The 24,212-nt window shown below is 33.9% G+C and overlaps 2 protein-coding genes across 3 annotated transcripts in view; one reads left to right on the top strand and one right to left on the bottom strand.

Moving 5' to 3' along the window:
* LOC109717597 (protein kinase and PP2C-like domain-containing protein) overlaps positions 1 to 4,526 on the bottom strand; it is a 14,242-nt gene extending 9,716 nt beyond the window's left edge. The window contains exon 1 of the mRNA XM_020243445.1: positions 4,501 to 4,526. The gene's annotated coding sequence lies outside the window, so the exon portion shown is untranslated. The remainder of the gene's footprint in view (positions 1 to 4,500) is intronic.
* Positions 4,580 to 10,822, top strand: LOC109717598 (mitogen-activated protein kinase 4). 2 transcript variants are annotated; one of them, XM_020243446.1, is made up of 4 exons: positions 4,580 to 4,902; positions 5,972 to 6,399; positions 9,544 to 9,829; positions 10,191 to 10,591. In XM_020243446.1, the coding sequence occupies exons 2-4, from the start codon at positions 5,977 to 5,979 to the stop codon at positions 10,589 to 10,591; spliced, it is 1,110 nt and encodes a 369-aa protein (XP_020099035.1). In that variant the 5' UTR covers positions 4,580 to 4,902; positions 5,972 to 5,976. The 2 variants fall into 2 exon arrangements, with proteins under 2 accessions (XP_020099035.1, XP_020099036.1); XM_020243447.1 differs by lacking the exon at positions 4,580 to 4,902 and having other exon boundaries at positions 5,977 to 6,399; positions 10,191 to 10,822.

The raw sequence follows: 24,212 nt of genomic DNA, 5'->3' as shown, positions 1-24,212 counted from the left end.
ATTTTTTTTTTTTTTTTTTTTTTTTTTTCAAGAGAGAGATAGGTAGTAAGCTATTCGCTTCGTTTATTTCATTTAGTAATAAACTTAGTTGGAAATGTGAATCAACTAGCATTCGAACTTGGATCTCGGGTACCAACCACCAAGCCCTCTGCCACTTGGTCTAGGGACCGTCGGTATTCTTGCTTATAGACTAGTGTAGTAGTCCGTGCGATGCGATGGATAGATATTGAAAAAAAAAATTAGTGACAAAGGAAGAGAAAATAGCAATGAAAAATATGACGATGAGAGATGTGATTCATCTTATCAATGAAGGAAGGTAACAGTAGAAAAAAGAGAAAGAGAAACAGCCACGCTCACTGCAGAGATGTTATTCGGTTCTGTTCAAGCAAAAAAAGAAAAATCCGGTTCAGTTCAAGCAAAAAAAGGAAAACTTGAACCGGTTCCAGATGGAGTCCACACTCGACAGTGATCGGTTTGGTTCAAGCAAAGAAAGAGAAAACTTCAGAAAAAAGATGAAAACATGTAGAGTAGTTAGGCCAGTTTGACCCAATGCAACAGGTTGACCCAATTTGGTTCAGGTAAAAAAAGAGAAAACTGAATTCGCTTCAAGCAAAGAAAAAGAAAAATATGTGGAAGACTTAAGTCGCTTTGGAGGAGCCCACACAACAACGATCGGTTCGGTTCAAGCAAAGAAAAAAAAAATTCGGTCGAGTTCAAGCAAAAGAAGAGAAAAATATGTGGAGAACTTAAGTCGGTTCAAGGTGGAGCCCACACTCAACAAATTAAGGGAGTGTTGCCATGTGGCAATTTAGGAGGAATACTGTATAGGTATAGATAGGTATAGATATAGCTTTCTGAAAAATTTTCAGCTTTCTAATTTATTCTTTTAAAAGACTAATATTAAAAATAACCTATTTACGTTTCAACCTATTTCAAATATATCCCTATAGTTAAAATCCGTTAATGAACTCTATTATCTTTATAAAATTACTATTTTGCCTGTTAAATATACCTTTCTACCAGCACCAACCTTTCTTATTTGCCCTTAAGTTAGGGGCACAAAAAGTATTTTACTTTTTGGTCTTTTCAAATATACATTTCTACCATCACCAATATTTCTTATTTGCCCTTAAGTTAAGGGTAAAAGTGACATTTTCGATTTTTTAACTGTGGTAGATATTTAACTCACGTTTAACCCAAGTTAACTTAACGGGTGATAACTGTAGGAATATTTTAGAATAACGGAGGAACATAGAGGGATATATTGGAAAGAAAAAAAAAAAAAGGAATAAATGAGATATTTTCGAAGTTTTGAGAGGTATATCGGCAATTATCCCTTCTTTTAATATATATTTATAGGGAAAAACTTCAAATACCATACTGTGGTTCACACTTTCTCACTTTAATACCATATAGTTTAAAGTGTATCAATTTAGGGCGTGTTTGGTTCGCTTCTTTTTCACCCTGGAACTGGAATCGGAATCGGAATGGATGAATCCGTTTGTGGGTGTTTAGTACGCGTGAGTTCCATTCCGATTCCGATTCCCGAGTGGAATGGGAATCCCCCAATCACCTCTTTTTTCAATCTGGCCTAGGAGGCCGGATTGGAAATTGAATACGGACGGAATGGATATTTATTCGGATTAAATTTATTTTTTCAACTTTTTTAATTAAAATATGAGTTAAAATTTAAAAATTAAATATATAATTTTAAATTTTAATTTGAACTTAAATTAAAAATTAAAATTTAATCAAGTATTTTGAATCTAACTTATGAATTTAAATTTAAATTAAAATTTAATNTTAATCAAGTATTTTGAATCTAACTTATGAATTTAAATTTAAATTAAAATTTAATTTATATAAAGTTTTATTCAAATTTTATTTCAAACTTAAATTAAATTTATGGATTCAAATTAACATTTAAATTGTAATTTTAAGTTTGAATTTGAATAAATCAAAATTTAATTTCATATTTTGAATTATCCACTCAACTTATTTAAAAAGACCAAATCAAAATACTTCTTTTGCCCCTAAATTGATACACTTTAAATCACAGGATACTAAAGTAAAAAAGTGTGAAACCACATGAGTCGTATTTAAAGTTTTTCCAAAAGAGAAAAATAAAATCACTCGGTACTAAATTAATACAGTTTAAACTATAGGCTACTAAAATAAAACGTGCGAAACTACGGGGGTGGTATTTGAAGTTTTCTCTTTTGTTTTTTTTTTTTTTATAATGTTATTTTGTTTTTAAACAATATTATAGGTTTGGATAGTGACCTTATGCCTACCCCTTCGCCCACGTGTTACTTGCACGCTTTAATTTACAACACGATCCCGTGTATTAGGCTAGCCACGTCATCTTTGTTCCGTACAAAACGGGCGGTGTCGGGTGCGTACGTGGCATCTCATTATTGGACAGCTCAAAAAGTTTCCCCGTTCAGTGGACGCCACGTGGAACAGTTTGCTCCATTCAACTCTGAAATGTAAATTGTTGCGTGAACCTGGTTCACCATGAACCGCTTTCCAAAAATAATATCTCAGGCCTCATTTGACACCTTTATCAATTTTTTTTTAAAAAAACTTCAAAATACCATTCCTGTGCTTCCACACTTTCTCACTTTAGTACCCTGTGGTTCAAAGTGTATCAATTTAGTACTCTATAATTTTATTTTTTTTTCTTTTTATTATCCATTCCACTATTTTTTTTCAGTAAATCAATGACAAAATTAAAATTAAATGGTACTAAAGTGGATATTGGATAAACTTAGGTGAGGTATCTGAAGTTTTTTTTATATAATTTAACGAAATATTAACGGAGAAGTTGACGAAAAGATAAAAATGAAACCACGGGGTACTAATTTGATACACTTTAAACTACAAAGTATTAAAGTAAGAAAATACGAAAGGTATTTGAAGTTTATCATTTTTTTAAATAAAATTTTTAAATAAAATAGTGTTGAAGGGGACGATAAATTATTTATAAATTTAAAATATTTAAATATAAAAAATAAAACAAGAGTCTCAAAACAATCTATGCTGTATTGCAATTGTAATTTATTATTAAGCGGTGAAATATAATTAGTGAAAAAATAAGGTAATTTTTAAACTTTTTTTCATTTTTAATCATAATATATACTGGTGCTTAATTTATATATATTTTAGAATTACAAATTTTAGCAATATGAAATATTTGGAGAGCGTAGATTAAATTAAAAAGATGGTCATAACAATTCAATTTCCAATAGGAAATAAAATTAAAAATTTTGATTAGATTTACAATTCAAATTAAGAATTTAAGCTCAGGTACAAATTAAAAACCATAATTTCCACCATTTTCAAAAGTTTGATTTATATGTTATATATTTAATTCTATTTTAAATATAATTGTAATTTTGAAAAATTTCCTATATTATTATTATTATTATTATTATCTTAATTATAAAATAAAAGCAAATGATTAATCCATACAAAATACAAATAAATTTATATTTTAACAATCTAAAATAAAAAAACTAATATTTTTCAGTAACCTTAAAAATTTAAAAAAGGACCCACTCTTTGCTGACGAGGTGGACCGGGTCCAGGGAATCGTATCCCCTTTCTACGGAATATTCAGAAGCATGTGATATGCCAAACTTCGAGGGCCCGCAAAGCTCTGTCCACGGATCCAACGGCTAGGATTAAGCGTACTCGATAAATATCAAGCGGAATCGGTTGCGATCTTGCGATCACCGACGGTACGGTGTGGCCCTCGGATCGGACGGTCGAGATTGCGTGCACGTGGTAGGCGCGGTACGATGTACCCGCGGGTGTAGTTTAAGAGCCATGGGACACGTGTCGCGCATGAGCGACACCCCCCAAACACACACGAAAACATTAATCCGGGAAAAACGGCTAACATGTACGGACGGTCCTTTTACTCTTGTAATATTATAATCTGATCCTTATTGTTTTTGTACATTCTTCAGAAGCTATATAAATTATATATATATCTACATATTACATTTTCCTAAAAGGTGACATAAATATTTTGTACAGAAATTATTTTTTTTACAATTTTAATATTTAATTTTTGAACAAAAATGAAATATATATTAAAATTTAAACTAAGAAAAGGAAGTATAAAAACTGAGTTGTAATTTTAAGATAGTAAATAAAGTATCATATATTTAGCCTTATAAAAATATAAATTATGCAGAAATCCTGCTATATTATTATTTGTATAAATTACTTTTCATATAAAAATTCATATTAATTTTAGTCCTTTAATTTATCAGTGTCTTACAAAGATCATGCTAAATTTTTGGGATATTTTGAAATAGTGATAAAATATACAAATTGAAAATAAAACAAATTTTTATGTAAAAGTTAATTGAGACATGAGCAAAAGTAAAATATGCGACAGTACAAGGGGTTTTATATAATTACGCCTAAGATAAGTAGATAATTAGAGTCGCCCATTATTATTTATTTTATTTTGGCGCCACGCTTCACTCTCTCTCTCTCTCTCTCTCTCTCTCTAAGATCTAGCGGATTAGGGCAGTGGATTTTGGTGGATCGAGCTTCGGATTGGGGGAGGAGGAGATGTGATCGGAGGAGCCAGTTTTGGTGGGGGGGGTGGTCGCGTCGAAGATGCGTCGATTCGACGGTTTCGGAGGCGATTTTGGTGGGAATTTGAGGGGGACACGTAATTGAACGAGTGGTTTTGGGGAATCCGGGGGATTTTTGGTGGGATTCGGGATTTGGGACCTTTGGGGCTTCGATTGAGGGCGGATTTGGTGATATTGGTGCGATTTTGATCGGATCAGTGTGAAAAGTTTGGTTTTTTGGGGGAGATTTGAGTAGAAATTGTTTGAATAGTTAGGTTGATTTGAGAAATTGTGAGGTATTCCTAAGGTAAACGCTTTCTATCTGTGAATATTTTGGGCATTTTTTATCTTATGGTGATCTCGCTTCATCTGATTCTAATGACAACCACGTTATTATGAAGAATTTTTTTTCTTTGCATTAGTGTAATTGAAGAGTTTAATTGGTTGTACTCCTTCAGGATAATTTCTTGAGGTTTTAGGTCAATCAAATTTACAACTTTTACTTTTTTAGGTATAGTGAAGATATTAAGTAGGTGCTTGTTTGGCCGGATCCTAGAGCAGCTTCTCTTCTCAAAATCTCGAGCTTTTGCTGCGGCATTAAGCTGAAACTACCTTTCGGGTGCCAAAAGCAAAAGCTTCAATCCAAAGCTTCTGTGTCTGCTACAGGCCTACAAATTGTAGCTGTTGGGGAATTCTGTGAAAGAAGCTGGTGATGCTACTTTGAACTGTTTCAAGTAGCACAACCCTTCTGGGAAAGCTCCAGCAGGGCCAAACAATCCTTAATCCGTTGTTGTAAAAAGCATACTCATAAGGTTTGGCTTGATTGGATCTTTTGTAGAATTGCAATTTGAGTAGAATTGTTTGAAAAGGCACCGATAACTTTTTTTTTTTTATTAAAACCATCTCTTCAGTTTCTTGCTATAGTGGAAGCAAAATCTTTGATTCAGGTTTCAAAAGCTCATTTAAGCTTTGCGCCACATTAGAAGCTCCGACAATGTGCTTGCTTAACACCTAGTTTCTAAACACTTCTAGCCTTCTGCAAGGATATTTCGGAAGCCAGGTTGTTTGGCCTTGCTTTTAGCCGCCTCTAATAATCTGTTTGACAATAAGAAAAGTTTGGGCTTTTACTGCAATAGAAGCTAAATTACCAAAAGTTGAAGCTCCAAATAGGACCTTCTAATCTTACTGCTAAGAGAAGCTGGTGAGAGGACTTTTAAAATTGTACTTATCTAAGTAGTAGTGCTCGCTACACCGAATAACAGGTCCTTACACAATTTTTAAGTTTGATGACTCTCCAACAGGCTCAATCTGTAACATTTCTGTTTAGTTTGATGATACTCTAACAGGCTCAATCTGTAATATTATTATTTTTATAGGGAAAATGGCTATGATGGTGGACCCTCCAAATGGAATGGGGAACCAAGGTAAGCACTACTACACCATGTGGCAAACTCTGTTTGAGATCGATACAAAGTATGTGCCCATCAAACCCATAGGGAGGGGAGCTTATGGTATCGTGTGCTCATCCATAAACCGCGAGACAAATGAGAAAGTTGCTATTAAGAAGATCCACAATGCTTTTGATAACCGTGTGGATGCGCTGAGAACACTGCGTGAATTAAAGCTTCTTCGGCATGTGCGGCATGATAATGTTATTGCTTTGAAGGACATCATGATGCCGCCACATAGGAGAAGTTTCAAGGATGTCTACTTGGTTTATGAACTAATGGATACTGATCTTCACCAGATTATCAAGTCGTCTCAGGCACTCTCCAACGACCACTGTCAATATTTTCTTTTTCAGGTAATATTTACATAGCTTGGTTCTCGAAATCAATTATTTACAATGTGACTTCTTTATGAATTGCTTGCTAAGTTGATTTACTGCTCTAATTAGCTTATTTCTTCTCATATGATTCCATATTTGCATCATAAATTTTAGAGATAATGGAGAAATGTCACTTGGACTTTACACAAATCTTATATTTTTGTGGTTTATGTGTCTAACTTTGTGACACTTTTTGTATTGTAGGGCGTAGTACAATTATATTGGTACAGAGTAGTATTGAGTAATTTAATCGGATTACATGTTAGCGGTTGAAAAACTATCCTTTTGGGTTTAGATTATTAATATTATATTTATATCTAGAAGGCTTGTTTGAAAGTCGACGTTTGTTATTGGGCCTCAAGAAAAAGGCAATCCAAATCTTTTTTAATATATGCATGAATACTTCAGTGAGGCTTTGATTATTGATTGCATAAGTACTCAGTACTTGCTTTTAATGACCAATTTTCTATATATTGGATCCTTTTTCATGAGATCACTTCCACTTTTGATTTTTTCCAATATAGCGGCTGCTACGGTTGCTATAGCGGTTTTAATGGGTAAATGGTAGTATGCTACGCTATGCTATCAATAACAGAATATAGTGGACTGGGATCATAGAGGCTGCTATAGTGGGATAAAAAGCTGATCCAGTTTAGATCTCAATTTTCTAAAGATTCAATTGGTCGGTTAAGTCCTAAAATCACTAATTTAAAAAATTATCCTAATAGAAGAAATAAACTACTTACTGGGTACTGGCGGAACTATTCAATTATGTTTCTTACGAGAAACAAATGAGAAAATTCTGATTTTATTTGTGTGGGGAGAAAAGCAATATGACAACAACACAAGTTTATCAGTGACCATTAAGGTTCACCGCGGCTATGAAGGATCACTATGCTAAGTAGAAACATTACTTGGTATATAAATGTAGAGAAATTGAGAGTGTCATATTTTTATATTTGGTAATATGTTATTGATGTCATTTTAAATACAAATGCAGTTAGGAATATAAACATTTAAATAATTTATTATGAATCCCGCTATTGGTTCATAGCGGCCACTATGCTATCCGCTATCCGCTATCCGCTATCCGCTTCCTGCTTCCCGCTTCGATACCCCCAAGCACTATGTACTCGCTATCTGTTATTTACAACCTGATTTCTTCATTGGATTGCAGGTGTGGTAACTTTTTTGGATCTAATCCCTTAGCAAACTAAAAGCTGTGTGTATATGTATCTCTTTCCTCCAGCCTAGTACGCCTTGAATGTTTAGATTAGCTTTATTAGGGTCAAATAATTGCTTCGATTTTTCTTCAGTTATGTTCAATTGGGAGTGAGTCTAGGTTTAATTGCAAACGATTGAGAGTCAAGTTTTTCATATTCAGAAAACATCTGGACGATAGGTTTCCACATCTTTTCACTAGCAGTTATTGATTTTTTTTTTTTTGGGCGCTCCGTTGAGTTAACTGATAACCTTTTAGGAAGGATGAGTCTATGTGGTGTTTCTTTAATGTGATTCCTATGGACTAATAAAGTTCAGATTCATTAAGGATGAATCCTATGCAGTGTTTCATGAAATAAGAGAACTATGAAGGTTAAAGTAAGTTTGGATACAATATGTGATGTCGATTGGTAGTAGATGGGTTTGGAAAGGGAGATTCAGTGTATGATGTAAAATGCTTTGTAGAATGGTTCAGAGAGGGATTGAAGGATCAAGGACTTCCCTTCAGGTCTAACTGACTGTTTATACCCATGCCAAAGGAGGGATCAGGTCTTTCAGTCATTGTATGATGAATTACGATAGGTGGGAATCCTCACTTGACAATTTTGTGCTGAGATCAGAGGTGTGCAAGAATTGCGTATTTGACTTTTCCTGATTCAAAACCTTTCTATGAGAGACTCTTTTCTACTCAGGATATGAAGCAAGACAAGTGGAAATGATGGATTGTTGTTAAATCAGCACTTGTTTGCAAAATCAATCAAAGGGTGTGGTATTTTGTGATATTATATATCTGTGCATAATTTATATAATGATGTGACATTTTGTGATATTGTAGATTTGGAAACCTGTGAATCCGCCACGTAACAATGGAGTGAGCATTTACATGCAAAGATAATTTCATCTGTGAGACCACTTTTATCCTTTACTGGTGGAACATTTTTTAAATTCAAGTAGTAAAAGCCTACTGAAAGAGCATCCGCATTCTCCACGTGGCTTTCTGAGCCTTCCTAAAGTCTGTTAGTTCGATTTTCTCACCCAAGTTTTCTTTTATTAAGAGATTGAGAAATTGGCACGCTCACCAGAATAAATTGAGCTTGAAGTCTCTGTCCATTTGGAGGGAGTTCACCGCTACCTCAAGTTGTAGCACCTTTTGCACACCAGCTGTGTAGTGAAGTGGAGTTATTGTCTTTACCATCATATAAGAATTTCACTGTTGAGCACTGCCCAAATTTGAGAAGGTTCTATGGAACCAAAATTTTCGACTAGCTGTCCTGACTCTTAATAGTTCCTAATAGGGAATATCCTTAAAAAAAGTAAGTGATCCATTATGTATATTATATGTGTTAGCATATTATGTGAAATATGTATTAGCATATAATATATTAGGGTGTAACATGTATTAGTGTGTAGTCATCACATGACTAGCACATGACTCTTTGTATTAATAAGATCATCTCTCTTCCTCGTATCAGTATTGATATACAAATTTTGAACTGAGAATTTGTTACTTAGATTCTGTCTTTTATGGCATTCCTTTCCAAACACATTTGGTTCTAAATAATGCTTGCTTGTCCTTACAATAAAAAATAATACCATTAAAATAAATTATTGAAATTTGTATGTTATGGATCTTCCCGTGGAACACCAGGTTCCTGACAAATTACATAAATGGTTGTTACTTTCCATCTTCTTTTCCTATCAGATATTTAAACCCCATTGTTAAAGACGTAGAAGAACAAAGTTTGTTAAAGACGTAGAAGAACAAAGTTTGCAAACTTAAATCTTTAACATAGTACAATACCGTACTTGAGACCTCTTTCGACAGAGTTTTTAACTGTTTTACACATGTTTTACAATGGTTAGTAGTGATGGAGTCATCCCGTTCTCTCCAATGTGCAGCTACTTCGAGGTCTGAAGTACCTCCACTCAGTCAACATACTTCATAGAGACTTGAAGCCTGGTAACCTTTTGGTCAATGCAAACTGTGACCTCAAAATCTGTGACTTTGGCCTTGCTCGCACGAACAACAGCAAGGCGGGCCAGTTCATGACGGAGTATGTTGTCACACGTTGGTACCGGGCCCCTGAGCTCCTCCTCTGCTGCGACAACTATGGCACGTCTATTGATGTATGGTCCGTGGGCTGCATCTTTGCCGAGCTTCTAGGCCGCAAGCCAATCTTCCCAGGCACGCTCACAATATTCTTCATTTTTTTTTTTGTTGCACGAACATTTCTCCAAAGAATTCTCTATTGTACAATATTAACAAAAAGACCATAGGAAACTATGAATAACCTTGGTAGTAGTCAACTAATTCAAGTACTTTTACCAAACAACTTATTTATTATGCTTTTAAGTTTCTTTAATCTTAAAATGATGAAAGGCGGAATCGTTACATCAAGATTTTGTACTCTCATCTATTTTTGTGCTATATGTTTATGTTTTATAGCCAAACAACTGTTCTTTTTTTGTTTCAGTGAATTTTTTGAAAATTTACCAGACTCGGAACACTCAACCTTGTAACCCAAATTTCTTTTATGATGTTCTAGGTACTGAATGCCTTAATCAGCTCAAGCTCATTATCAATGTACTCGGCACTATTAGTGATGCCGATCTCGGCTTTATTGACAATCCGAAAGCCCGCAAATATATTAAGTCTCTTCCTTACACTCCTGGCGTTCCCCTCCCTAGTCTTTATCCGCAAGCGAATCCGTTGGCTATCGATCTACTGCAGAAAATGCTTGTTTTTGACCCGTCTAAAAGAATTAGTGTTGATGAGGCATTAAGACACCCTTATCTGTCTCCACTTTATGATCCCAATGCCAACCCGCCAGCTCAGGTTCCGATCGATCTTGATATAGATGAAGATATGGGAGAAGATATGATCAGGGAGATGATTTGGAGGGAGATGCTTTACTACCACCCAGAAGCCGCTGCAATAAGCTCGTAAGAATCTTAGCTTTTTTCCATAAGCAGATAAGTGGCTTGCTTTTATTTGTGTAAAGCCTAATCTGTGGTTTTTTCCCCCTTTCATTAAGTTGTTTTATTATTATGATGTGTGTTTGACAATACCGTGTAAATATGTGCGTAATGTGGCACTGTATGTGATTGAGGAGTATTCTGTTGTACAATTTTGATGCATGTACTGATAATCTATTATGGTGTTGGATATTCTATTTCAGTTTGAATGCTGCAAAACTATCGTTTTGATTGCAACTACACTTTGAATAGGTCGCATATTTATTTGGTTTTGTCAATGTTTTTACTTTTTTCCTTGTGTAGTGACATTTTTCCATACAGATGGTTGCATGAAGCAGTAGGAAATTTGAATTGTCCTATAGCTTTCAACTTCAACTATACACCCAAGTATGTGAACCCAGAAAAAGAAATGTTAATTTGTTCTTAATTTTAATGGCAATGAAAATATTCACCGCTTTGATATGTGAACATTTTGATAGCTAGTTTCTGCTAAAGTTTAGGAAACTTTATCATTTCAAGCTAAGCGGCAGACTAACTAAAATTTCTCGGCCTGACTCTGATTTCTCTTTGATGAATTTAGTTTAGTAACTTTTGTTCAATGTTAGCTATATGAATTCTTAGGTAGAAACTATTTGGCATGTCTAGGAATTCATTTACATTGATCTGCAAATAAGCTTTACATTGTTTTTCCTTTTTTTTTGTGAGGTAAAAACAAGCTTTAGATTAAATACTTGAGTTTGATGGGAATTAGGACTAAAAGGATCTGTTATTGCTAATACCTGCTGGAAAATGCAGATCCGAAATACTTGTATTCTTATTTTTTTTTTAAATAGGTGTAGAAACTACTGGTCCAGACCTGGACTTGTCCATACAAAAGTACCTCGGCCCAAAATCAGGTCCAATCTTTCTTTGCAAAGCTCGTATTTCATACTACTGATTATGCTTTACTCACTTAACCGACATCTAGGACTTGAGGGCATAAGTAAAACCATTGATAGAAGCCTTCTCTCTGTTTATATATTTGCCGAATGCTTCTGATCACATATAAGATAGAATAGGAGGTTTTGCAGAGGGTCTAGTAAGTTGAAGAGTAGTTGTGTGCTAGGATAAGTATGTTAACGGGATCTGATACTGATCCCACTATGCAAGTAGGAGGGAAGTTGTGCACAATTGCATTGGTTGGTGAATGGTAAGTGGATTAATATAGAAAGCTATTGCTGCAAATTAGCCATGTTCCAGTGCTCGTATTTCCACTTGCTATATTTTATCCTCTTTACTAACCGGTTAAACAACAAGTTGCTAAGCCATTTGTCTGTAGCCACTACACTTTGTTCTCAGTCTTTGTCAGTGGTATCTGATCTTTAATCAGACAATGCGTGAGTTAGGAGTTTTTATGTGCTTAAGAACTATTTACTTTATTGCTTTCACATTTAGAACTTCTAATGATATCTGTCTCTAAGCAACTTGTGATTTTGATTAAATTATTTCGGATTAATCCTTTCGGTTTCTTTGCCCATTCTCAAGTCCGTGTCTTCGTGTCGACATATTTGTGTAGGAATGTGAAGACATACCAAAGTGCCAACATGAATTAATGTCGACATAAGAAGAGAAACTAAGGAAAGAAGTGTGTGTGTGTGTGTTGATTTTTCATATCTTTTAAGCCATGCTTCAATACGTGTCACACAAATCACAGTTCCTTTGCTTGCTCAGAATGAGAAAGCATTTATTTGTTGATGTTTTTTGGTCCATTAATTGGATTATTATGTATGTTGTTCTCGAGACGAGCCCATGAGGCTTTTGTGGGCACTATTCCTGGCGTGAATTGGAAAGTATGAGACATTACTACCTTTTGTGCTTGGCTTTGTTTAAACAAACAAATAGAAAATATATATATATATATATATATATATATATATATATATTGAGAAATAGATAGCGAGCTATATATATACTTTATTTATTAAGCAAAATGAAAGCAGTTTCGGCCTCCGAAAATAGGTAAAAAAATAGTAAGAAGACAAACTCTCTTGAAATTAAAAAAGGAAATCAAATCTAAGAGAGAGTATAAAAGAAAGAACCACAATATATATTGGAAATTCTAGAAAGACTAGAAAACAAACTCCCTTGAAAGGAACTGTTTGTACACGATTTTCATGGACTCTAAAACTTAACAAACATCGATCTAATTAACCAAAAAAAAAAAAAGGAAGAAAAAGACGAATTTACGAGAAGATTTGAGCTTTGAGGAGCACCCAGTGAGAATCCTAGCTCGGGAAGTAAAACGGCTTCGAAATCGCGAGATACCCTACGTGAAGATCCTTTGGAGTAATCACGAGGAACGAGAAGCCACTTGGGAATTGGAGAGTGCAATGCAAGAGAATTATCCCTATCTATTCTCAACGAAATCTTGAGGTAAGTATATACAAGTTTCGCGGACGAAACTTCTTTTTAGGAGGGGTGAATGTAATATACTGGACTTTCGCAATTAGCAGAGTTCGAGTACGTGGAAGGATGTGTGGATCAATCCTACATGTTCTAAAAGATTAGAACAAGTTTTTGGTAAAATATATGGATAATCACTATACTATCTCAATATTGGTATTTGATCTCTTTGCTTTGTCCAAAGTACTTGTCTCTGAACTTAAACATATATTGCGCTTCACTCCCTGAAAAGCTAATTTTGTTGTAAAGTCTCTGACCCATTTGAAGCAATTTGAAATAAGTTAGTTCAAATTAGTCATTTTATAAGAAATTAGATTTTATTTTATTTTTAAACCATGGTATGTGTTAAAGTTCATGAACTTAAGTGATTCCAGTGAAAAGTGCAGGAACCCCGTAGCCAGATCGGATAGCATGGGGACTATCGACACATCTTACCTCATGCAATAATAGGTTGAACTAACCTTGCATGCATTCTATATTTCTAATCATCGCAAGCTTGAGTATGAAAATTCAGTTTGCCTACTACATTAAGGCATCACTTAAACATGTAGTAGACGTTCATGTAGGCCGGTCATTGTCGGCTGACACCAATGATCGCTAGCCCACTTTAGCATATGCATCAATTAGAAAGTTATTTTCTTCTTTAAGGGGTTTTTATCATAACAGTAGTCTTTGCTTCATGATCACCATCTAAACTTCTATCCTCTTCTAGCTTCCTTAACCACAGCTTGCATAAACTACTTACCATTATATTGGATATGAATTTGTTTCTTCATGTTTCAAAAGAATCTTTGCTATCTTGTAACAGTGATAAATTAAACCCATGGTATATTCATTCTCTAGTTTTGAGAATTGAGGCTTGAGTGCTGATCAGGAATAGTAGATGGTGCAGATGACAGATAAGTAGTAAAGATTATATGGCCTTTGTGATTTTCTTCTTTATAGTTTATAATGGTAAAAGAAGGCTTTATATGATGAGTATTTGTTGAAAAAGACAATTCATAGCAATGCAAAATCACAGTGATCTTTGCAAAGAAAGGGGAAGGGGGGCAAGCCGCCTTTGCACATGCACCCCTCATAATCCACATAATTGTGTGTATAGTGCCTCAAAGTTACAATTTTGCTGTGCACTTTGGAGCAGCCTCTATTGACAAATACAATCAGGAATAGTCATATTTGCACGTCTGCCCGAGGCCTTCAATGCTGAAAATATGAGATTTTTGGCAAAATTGTTGTATTTCTGAACAAGACCTCTTTAGTCCTCAGCATGAGAAGACTCAAAAGGTTGAATAGAATATACATGCAAATATGATTGTGTTCAAATTGAAAAGTTTTATGCTATGGAAGCAATTTTGAGTGATTGCGAAGTGTGCAAATGTCAATTGCAAATGTCTGAGGGGTATACTCACAAATAAGTGTATTCTGAAGGGTATTATATGTACAAGATCTCCTCAGAGGGGGAATCTCCTTTGAAGCTTCTTTCCTTTATCCCTAAGGTAAAGCAACACCATGCTGCATGGGCTAAGGTAGTGTTAAAGGGCTTTCTGTGGGGGGAAACATTGGCTGCTTTTAAAAGCCTAAAGCTGGTCCAACAAAGAGTGTTTGGGAGGAAGGATGAAAGGGCTTAGTTGTTAGTGCTCCATGTCTTCCCCCAGGAATCAGAAGGGGGCACATGCAAAGCACTATGAAGTGAGGTTGTGGTTGCCAAAAGGGGAGAGAGGGTAGTGGAGAAACTGTTGCAGGCCTTTTTTTATTAGAAGTGATAGAAAGAGAGAGATTTGGGTGGGGGGCCACTGAATTTGCATGCAGAATTTTCTTGCTTGTTCTTGTTTGGGCAAATTGCACTACCAGTCTCCAAACTCCTATTTAACTTCCATTTTGTTCCTCTAATGTTTTTTAAGTTAGATATTGATAACCCCATTTGTGCTTGAGTGCTTCACTCTAGTTTTCTTGCAGGCACTCCATTTGATATTCAAATCTCTACAGCTCATTGAGTTGCAGTCTTTTCTCTACTTAGAAATTGGATGGCTGGATTGAAATCACAAAATAGAAGTACGGGCTGATGGATTCGTATTGAGGTGCACGAAATAATTTTCCTTTATTTTAATGTGACAACAAGGACTTAAGTGGAGCACTCTCAAAAGTTTCAGGTATTGAATGTCCAACTTTGAAGTTTGAGGACCAATGTCGAGTTTTGACTAATATAAGTTTAGGGACCTGTAGTGCATTTTAACCATTACTGCACCATTTATGAGACAAAAAAGTGGAGGACCAACCATGTTCTAGTATGAAGCAAAAGGTAGTAGTTCCATGCTTTTTAAGGATCCTTGGGTACCTTCTTTTAAGGTGGATATAGTACAAAGAGGAAAAAAGATCACATATTCACTTAGCAAGTTAGGACCGACGAAGGAAAGGATTAAGAGGGGGATTCTAATTTGGTTTTTCTGCCATTGTGATAGTCATATTTGGAACTCGTTTATTATACAGCGATTAATGTATAATTATCGATAGTAGTTTGCATAATGCAGCATGTGAACATTTTATGTCGAAAAGCTTACTGGAAATTGTTGTAACTGATGCAGATTCTGATTTGCATATGCATCAAGTAGATTCTTCGGTTGTTTAATTATCTTATTTTAATCTAATCCAAGCAATAATCAAGCTGATATTGTACTGATATATATTGCAGAATCATAATGTCTTTTACCATGTTAACACTCTGTCAGTTTTGCAGTGTTATGGTGATCTTATGATGCTTTCTGGTCAACAAAGTATTGCGGTTAATGCTTGCTGTATTTTCCTCTAGTGATTAATCATATAATCTACCTTGCTAGAAAGAAGGAAAAGTAGTAAAAAGTAATGATAATTTCAACATTAAATTCTCCACTTTTGCTGGGAATTACAGGTTTGATAATCTAAAGACTTTGAAAGCGAAAAAGTGGTCACCTACTTTCAGGAAAAAAGAGGGATTATTTATAATGAGAGAACAAATTTATGATGAGGCCATTTTTTAGTAGAATTCCTGCATCTTCAATGCATCAACTCCCTTTGTAACCCTGTGATCCCCACCAAGATCAATAATGTTTAATCATATAAACCAAATTATTGAATGGGTCCTAATGCTCGAAATCGGGATCTGAGGATCATTTGAGTTTTCGCTATCTGAGATCATTTGTGGTTCTTACTTGATGCTATGCTTAGTTGTCCTCCATGACTCATGTTAAGTAAAGCTTGTCAAGGATGAATTTAATGGTACTTGCAGAGCCTTTTCTGTCTCATTATTTTGTATTCAGAATAATATTTCTGAAAACTTTTGGCAGAAAACTACCTGCTAAAAGTTTCTCTGAAAGTGTATTCATTCAGGAAAAAAAAAAAGAGAAAAATATATATACATCCTATTTTACAGTTTCACTTCACTTGTCAGTACCACTTGCGGCCGATCGACAATTCTTTGTGTTTTGATGTCCTCTTTTTGTGGTGTTGGTGTTTCCATTTTTTTTTTTTTTTTTCCAGTTTGTTAAATACTTTAGAAGAGTTTCTGAATGAATGAATGAATTATACAAACTCGAAAATGAATGAGTTTCATGTAATTGTGAATGTTCATATGAGGTTTAAACATAAAAGAGAGGATTACATTTTGCAATAGCTAGGTTGGAGTTGATTAATTTGATTTGCTTCATAATTATTGGTTTCTTTATTTTATTTTAATTTTAACTTTTTGTTTGGCTGTATGTGTTAGCATGTTTGGGCCTGGCCTGTTTTGGGTGATCTGATAGTCCCTTTTTCTGAGGTTTTTTTTTTTTCCTAAAGCTTTGCTAAAGAAAAGGGAGCATGTTTGACGTTGCTAAATTTCTAATGAAGTGCTGTTTGAGCAGAGTTATTTAAAACTGTCATTAAAATATTTCTATTAGCTTTTTATTGCAACAGGCACGGAAGTTCATTTTAGCTTTTACTGCGTTATCATTGTTGGCGTATTTCAATATAAAATTTGTTTGTTTATACGTAGCTCTAATCTCATTGAAGCTCACCGACGGTGCAAGTGGCAAAAGACTTGGTGGTTGGTATTCGAGGTTTTAAGTCTTAGTTGATTTATATTTCTAGTTAAGTTTATTTATAAATGAAATAAATGAAGCGGCATTCGTTAGTTTTACACTAATATTATTCCGCTCAAGTTTCACCTCCTTTTGTTACATGGAAACAAATGACCCTTTGTTGCTTTTGGAAGCAATAAAGTTGTTCTAGATGTCAGATCAAACAACAACTAATCTATCACAGCTTCCATATTTAAAAGAAGGGCAAAAAAAAAGAAGTATGAGATAAGATAGTATATCAATATTATTTTTTCAACCATATGATGTCCATAACCGTACATTATTCTTCCTAAAATTGCCATGCGATAATATTCCCTTCATTATCCGGTGTGGGCTTCATCCTAAATCAGCTCAAGTTCACGATATATTTCTCTCTTTCTTTGCTCGAACCGAACCGAATTTTTTTTTTTGCTTGAACCGAACCAATAATTGTCGAGTGTGGGCTCTTCCGAACCGGCTCAAGTCCTTCATATATTTTTCTCTTCTTTTTCTTGAATCAAATCGGGTTTTTCTTTCTTTTTTAATTTGAACTGAATCGGGTCACATCTCTGTAATTGGATTGAACTGTTCTTCTTCCACTTTCTTCGGCTTTTACCTTTCTTCATCGGCAAGATGAATCCCATCCCTTATCGTTGCTTTTTCCATCGCTCCTCTTTTTTTATCGCCATTTTTTATTTTTTTTTAATTATCTATCTGTCGCATCGCACGGATTACTACACTAAGAATTATTAATGTATTAAAATACCACAACTTACACGAGCATCTTATTTTACTCATTACTGTTTGAAAATATGTTCTCCATGCTGCCAATAAATAGTAGTTTATGCAGGGTTTTAGTCCCAAACATTGGATCAGCTACTTTGTCATCTTGCTAAATATAATTAGTATAATACAATAAATTATGAAATAAACTATAGTACACAGATTACCAAACTTCTAGAAAAATAAAACTCTTGCATTATTTTATCCATTAGAGATCACTTGGTTCGTTGCTTTTGGAGTTTTTAAAATATATTTATATTACTCAGCTTTTTGGTCTTAAAAATAAAAATTCGTACTAAAATTTTTACTTATTGATTGTATCATGAACTTTAAATATCTTTAAGTAGTTGTATTTAGGGCTGTCATCGAGCCGAACACGAGCGAGCCGAGTTCGACCTGTTTAATAAACGCGCCGAACACGAGTTGGTTCGTTAATTATCGGGCTGAAAAATTCAACTTGTGTTCGATTTGTTTATTAAAGAGCCGAACATGAGCCGGGGCGCGAACAACAAATTAGATTGTTAGCCTTACTACTGGCTGAAATGTTGGAAGAGAATTAAAAAAAATTAGAATCTTCGTCTAATAATTGAACGTCATAAATTATAGGTCTCTTTATATTTGAATTGGATTAAAATCAAAATAGTAAAAATTTTTAATATATAATTGTATATTCGAGTTATATATATATATAAATGAGTTTGGTTTGTTATGATTTTTCAGCTTCAGCTTGTTTTAAGTTCATTTATTAAACAAGGAATCAATCTTGAACTTCTTTTGTGTTGAACACAAACTGGCTCACGAACAGTAAGTTGGATTGTAAGCCCTAATTGCATTTAAACAACATTTTTGTATGATCAAATAAAGCATTTTTTTTAAATTTTTTTGTGTTAAATTGTTGATGAGGCACCATCTGAGGTAATCTAATGTCCTATCTTATTATTCTACAAAAAGTGTAAACAAAAAAGCCAAAGCAAAAAAGGGTTTAAGTTTCAACCATTCATTTTATTATTATTATTATACTCTCTCTCTCTCTCTCTCTCTTAATATTTTTTGTACAAGTGGGATGCACAAGCTTAGCACAGGTGTGAGAAAGTGCTTTTTTGATTTATTTATTGCTACTGGTATTAGTGCTTCTCTACCTGCCATGTATATTTTGGTGGTTGAGGTAAAGATTAGGTCTTAAATTAAGGGCTTAATTTAGTGTGATGTGGCACAAAAATTAAGCATAAAAAGGCTTATTAATGCCACAAACCATGGTTGAACTTTTCCTTTTTTTTGCTTCTTAAACATGGCTTAAGCTTGTTGAATATAAAAATATATAAGCTTAAGTTTTTAGAGTACAACGGTTGTTTCGCATTATTTAACATGGTGTCAGAGCAAAAAATTTTGAGCTTGAGTTATGCCAGACTCCTAGCATTATTAATTACTTTCTGCTCTTGCTGTCGGCTAGGGGTGTCAACGAGCCGAACACGAGTGAGCTAGGGCTGTTTAAAATATCGACCGGAAAAATTCAGTTCGTATTTGGCTCGTTAATAAACGAGTCGAACACAAGCTGGCTCACGAGCTGGCCGACGAACAATAAGTTAAATGGATTAAATAGGATATATATAAAAAATAATTTTATAAAATCTTACCTATTAGACTTTGATCTAATCGTTGAAATTTTATATATAAATAAGTTTTTTTATAATTAAATTCGACTTTATATTTTTTTTTGCTAAAATAAATAATAAAAATATATAGATTATATATATAATTATTTCTTTATATATATAACGATATATAAATATATTTTATATAAATATAAAATATATGTTTTCGAGCCGAACATGAACGAGCTGACCCCAGCTCGTGTTCGGCTCGTTTATTAAACAAGTTGAAAAATTCAACTCCTGTTCGGCTCGTTTGCTAAATAAGCGATTCAATCTCGAATTCATTTCGAGCCGAACACGAATTGGCTCACGAACAACGANTATTTATGTATATATAAATATAAAATACATGTATTCGAGCTGTTATTGAGCCGAATACGAGCGAACAAACCCCTGCTCCTGTTCGGCTCGTTTATCAAACGAGCAATTCGATCTCGAGCTCATTTCGAGCCGAACACGAGTTGGCTTACGAATTTCGAGCTAGATTGCCACCCCATCCCTACTGTCGGCTGTAGCCATCTTTATAAGATTCTGCTGCAGCTGAAAGCTGAAATAAGAATTTTAAATTCCAAAAATCGTAGTTTACTCTACATTTTGTACTTCTATTTATCTCGTGTTTCTTCTAATATGACTACTTTTGAAGCGCTTTACTTTAAACTCAAATCATTCGATACGCTATTGCAGGTATATGCGACATGCGACTGCTATCACAGTAGGTAGAAACAGATGCATCGACCGACCAACGGGAGCATGACATGTAGTTGGATTGTAGGAAAGTTCCTACACCCGAGAGTGGTAGAGGATCCTCCACCTCGACAAAAGAAATTGATTACAAAATCCCCAAATGCTACACGCAATGTGGGCACAAAATCCACTCCTTTTAATATAGGGACGTCAGCGGGTCGGTCTCGGGACGGATTTTTAAAAAATTCGAATCCGAACCCGACTCCAAATCCGAAGGACCAACTCGGCCCGATGGATTTAAAAAATCCATATTCAAACCCGAACTTGACCAAAAATTCCCGATGGATTTTAAAAATCCATATTCAAACCCGAACTTGACCAAAAATTCGAAACCCGAACCCGAACCCGAACCCGAACCTGAAAATTCAAACCCGAAATAATTATTTCTTATTTCAATATTTAAAAATATATATTATATTAAATATAAAATTTTAAAATACAAATTTCAATATAATATCAAATTTTTATATATATGTTATATATAATGTAAAATAAATTCGGGTTTGGGGCGGGTTCAGGTTCGGGTCGGGTACAGTCAAAATCCACTTTCGAATCAATATCCGTCGGGTTTTTATTTTTTATATCCATATCCGAAATCATATTCGTTTAGCGTCGGATATATCCGTTACGTTCGGGTTCGGATTTGGATTCGGATAAAATTTCGAATATCCGTACTCATCGACATCCCTAGCTTTTATATTGATTGAAATTGGAATCTAATTTCGAGGGGACCAAATCTCAAATAGAATATTCCCTCCACAAGTGTTTGGTTCTTCAGAAAATAATAGAAAATTATTATTAGAACTTTTATTTATAAAAATATCAAGAGAAAAGAAATTTTTTAATATATATATATATATATATATATATATATATTTTTTTTCAAATGGTATCTAGAATAATTTTGGAAAAATCTAACACGACCTCAGGGGCAATGAGGCGGTGCCACGTGGCAGAATCTTACTTGGTAATTGATATATATCTCAATAATTAATATTAAATTAATATTAATAATTATTATTTATTGTTGTTTTTGTTATAATTATCAAGTCCAAGTAATGATGTGACATGTTTGGTTTGAAATTTTTTTTAAAATTTTCCAATCTCCTTCCAGGAAGATGGAAGGATGAAAGTGATGGGGGAGAAAATATATTCACCTGATTTGAATTCTTTGCTGATTTTGAAAAATTGTTGAAAATTATTGCCTACATTGGGTGCATTTTCTTATTCCATTTTTGTACTTTTATATGTTTTTTATTCCATCTGATAGTTCAATTTTGACTATTTTCTAATTTATTGTTTTCTGGGTTAATTGCATTATTGGTTCTCAATATTTACACGATTTTTCATTTTAGTCTTGAACTTTTCTCCTTTTTTTTTGGCTAAATTATAGAAAATTTTCCTGTCAAAATCTGATTTTTCACTTTCCCCTCCTGTCATTTAAAAACCTACACTTTGCCTCTTTGTAAAATAAAAAATATTCACTTCACCCCTTGCCGTTAGTGATACGTTAGGGTCCTGTTTATAAAATATTATTATATATTTTTTATGCCAAAAATGTTCTCAGCCTTCTCTTCTGTTGCCAAAAATGGTGAGGGGCAAAATGGTCATTTTGTCATTATAGTTTATACCGTACTTCTTGTGATCAATTTTTATTTTATAAGGAGGCAAAGTATAGATTTTTAAATGGCAGGGGAGGAAATGAAAAATCGGATTTTGAAACAGGAGGTTTTATGTAATTTAGCTCTTTTTTTTTCTTCTTTTCTTCTTTGCAATTAGATTTTCAACTTTTAGGGTTAATTGCAGCATTTGTCACTACCTGTTAGGTAGAAAGTGAATGATGTAAACGCTAGAAGTATGAGAGATATTTTATTTTTTTGGTTTTTTCATTTTAGACTTAAATTATTTATTATTATTATTATTTTTATTTTGCAATTAGATCATCAACTTTTAGGATTAATTGAAGCATTTGTCCCTACATTTTTGTTTTATGGAAAGTAAAGTTTAGATTTAAGTAGGCTTTCGGAAAAATTAAAGTTTAAAATTACTTTCTTTCAGTTGTTTGTATGCATAGTTGTGGAATTGAAGTTTTTTCTATTTTTCTGTTTGTTTGTAGGAATTGAATAACGTAAAAGTTAAAATGTGAGAGATTGGTTAGTATTTTTTTTTCTTTTACTTTTTTCTTTGTTTTTGCCGTAGCTAAAGTCGATTATGTTATTTTGCTGAGTTTAAGTTTCAATCCTTAGCAAACAAGGAAAGCGAGTATTTAGGGTCGAAAACTACTTCATCCCTTTCCACTTTCAATAAAACAAGCATAATCTTACTCGACTTCAACTAGAATTTGATTTGATTAAATAAATCTTATAACTTTTTATTAAGGGGCTTTTGCTCATTTAACCCTGACTACTATTCAAAATTTTTAAATTTATCTTGAAATTATCAAAATATCTTTTAAACCTCAAATTTCATTCGTAAACCCTAGTAGATGTTTGCAAAAATTTAAAGAATTTTTTTAAACAATTAATAAGGGCATTTTGATCCACCAGAGATATTTATATTTTAAATGTTTTTGAGATTTTGAAAGATATATTAGATATTATTTTTTCTTTTATTAAATATGACTAATATTGTTCTTTTATAACGAAAAGAACAAAAATATTATCCACTCAATATAATATTTTGGTACGAGAAGTCTAAAACCTAATAAGTGTGAATGTAAGGAACTTCAAACCTACACGTATATGTGGTGACAATCACATAAACACAAAAAAAGAGTATCTAATAATTAATGCCTCATATACAAAGTGTACGAATCTTATATCTTTTTTGCACCATTCATTGCTGAGGACAAGTCACGTGTAGAATTAATGCCATTTTCAAACTCATTATCACTTGTTTTTGACAAAACTAACCCACCCAAAACAAAGAACAAAAATATCGTATGCGTTCTTAAAAGGACCAGCATTCTGTCTCACGGCGAAAAATCGAATCCGGTCGAGTCGGAGTGGTGGGAAATTGGATTGAATCGAACTATGTTTGAGATACAATCGAGATACAATCGAGATCTCTGGATGCCCAGAGCTACAACCGAGTTTTTGAGAAAACTATATATCCCCAAAATGAAAAAAATATCATATGTGCTCTTAAAAGGACTAGTGTTCTGTCTCATGACGAAAGATCGAATCCAGTTGAGTCTCATTTGAAGTGGTGGGAAATTGGATTGGACCAAATTATGCTTGAATTGGTTGAATCTTTCTAATAATTCGAGCTTTTACAGATAATGGTCAGCACCAATGATCGAAAATTGGTATCAGAGTCAGAAACCATGGATTCGATTCCTACATACTGCAAAATTGTATAGGTGCTGCAGGAGTCCAGATAATACCAATTCACAATCGAGATATAATCGAGATCTTTGGACGCTCAGAGCCAGGGTCATAATCGAAATCTAAGGGTGCTTAAAGTCAGAGATTCATAGATTTGATTTTCCACATTCCATAAAGTTGTACAAGTTCCTACCCGAGGCTGGATAGAATCAGGTCACAATCAAGATATGTGAATATTGTATCTGTACGCTTTAACTGAGTTAATTGCATTTTTCTATTAGCTTGTGCTTTTAAAATTAATAATTAGTGCCAACGGTAAGACAAAAACTGATTGCATTTGTACAATCGTGTACTATCCTAAGCTTTTGCCGTGAAGAAGGGTTTGATACCGCATTCCTTATTTGGTTAATTTCATATACTTTATTAAGCCGGTTGTCGCGCCATTCTTGAATAATTTTGTCCTATATTATGAGGCTAAAATTATTTTCTACTACTATAAGACGAAATAAGTAGTTTATTTCATAATCCGTTCTTTTCCGAACTCCAAACAACTCTATATAAAAAGCTCTCCTTTA

The sequence above is a fragment of the Ananas comosus genome, linkage group 11 (assembly GCF_001540865.1).
Source record: "Ananas comosus cultivar F153 linkage group 11, ASM154086v1, whole genome shotgun sequence".
NCBI lineage: Eukaryota > Viridiplantae > Streptophyta > Magnoliopsida > Poales > Bromeliaceae > Ananas > Ananas comosus.
This window is presented reverse-complemented; position numbering and strand designations above follow the sequence as displayed.

Bases quoted from the DNA above. Each gene is read 5' to 3' on its own strand.
- LOC109717598 (XM_020243447.1), top strand. From the start codon at position 5,977: ATGGCTATGATGGTGGACCCTCCAAATGGAATGGGGAACCAAGGTAAG. The intron at 6,400-9,543 runs GTAATATTTACA...TCCAATGTGCAG, and splicing joins GTCAATATTTTCTTTTTCAG to CTACTTCGAGGTCTGAAGTA. The intron at 9,830-10,190 runs GCACGCTCACAA...ATGATGTTCTAG, and splicing joins CCGCAAGCCAATCTTCCCAG to GTACTGAATGCCTTAATCAG.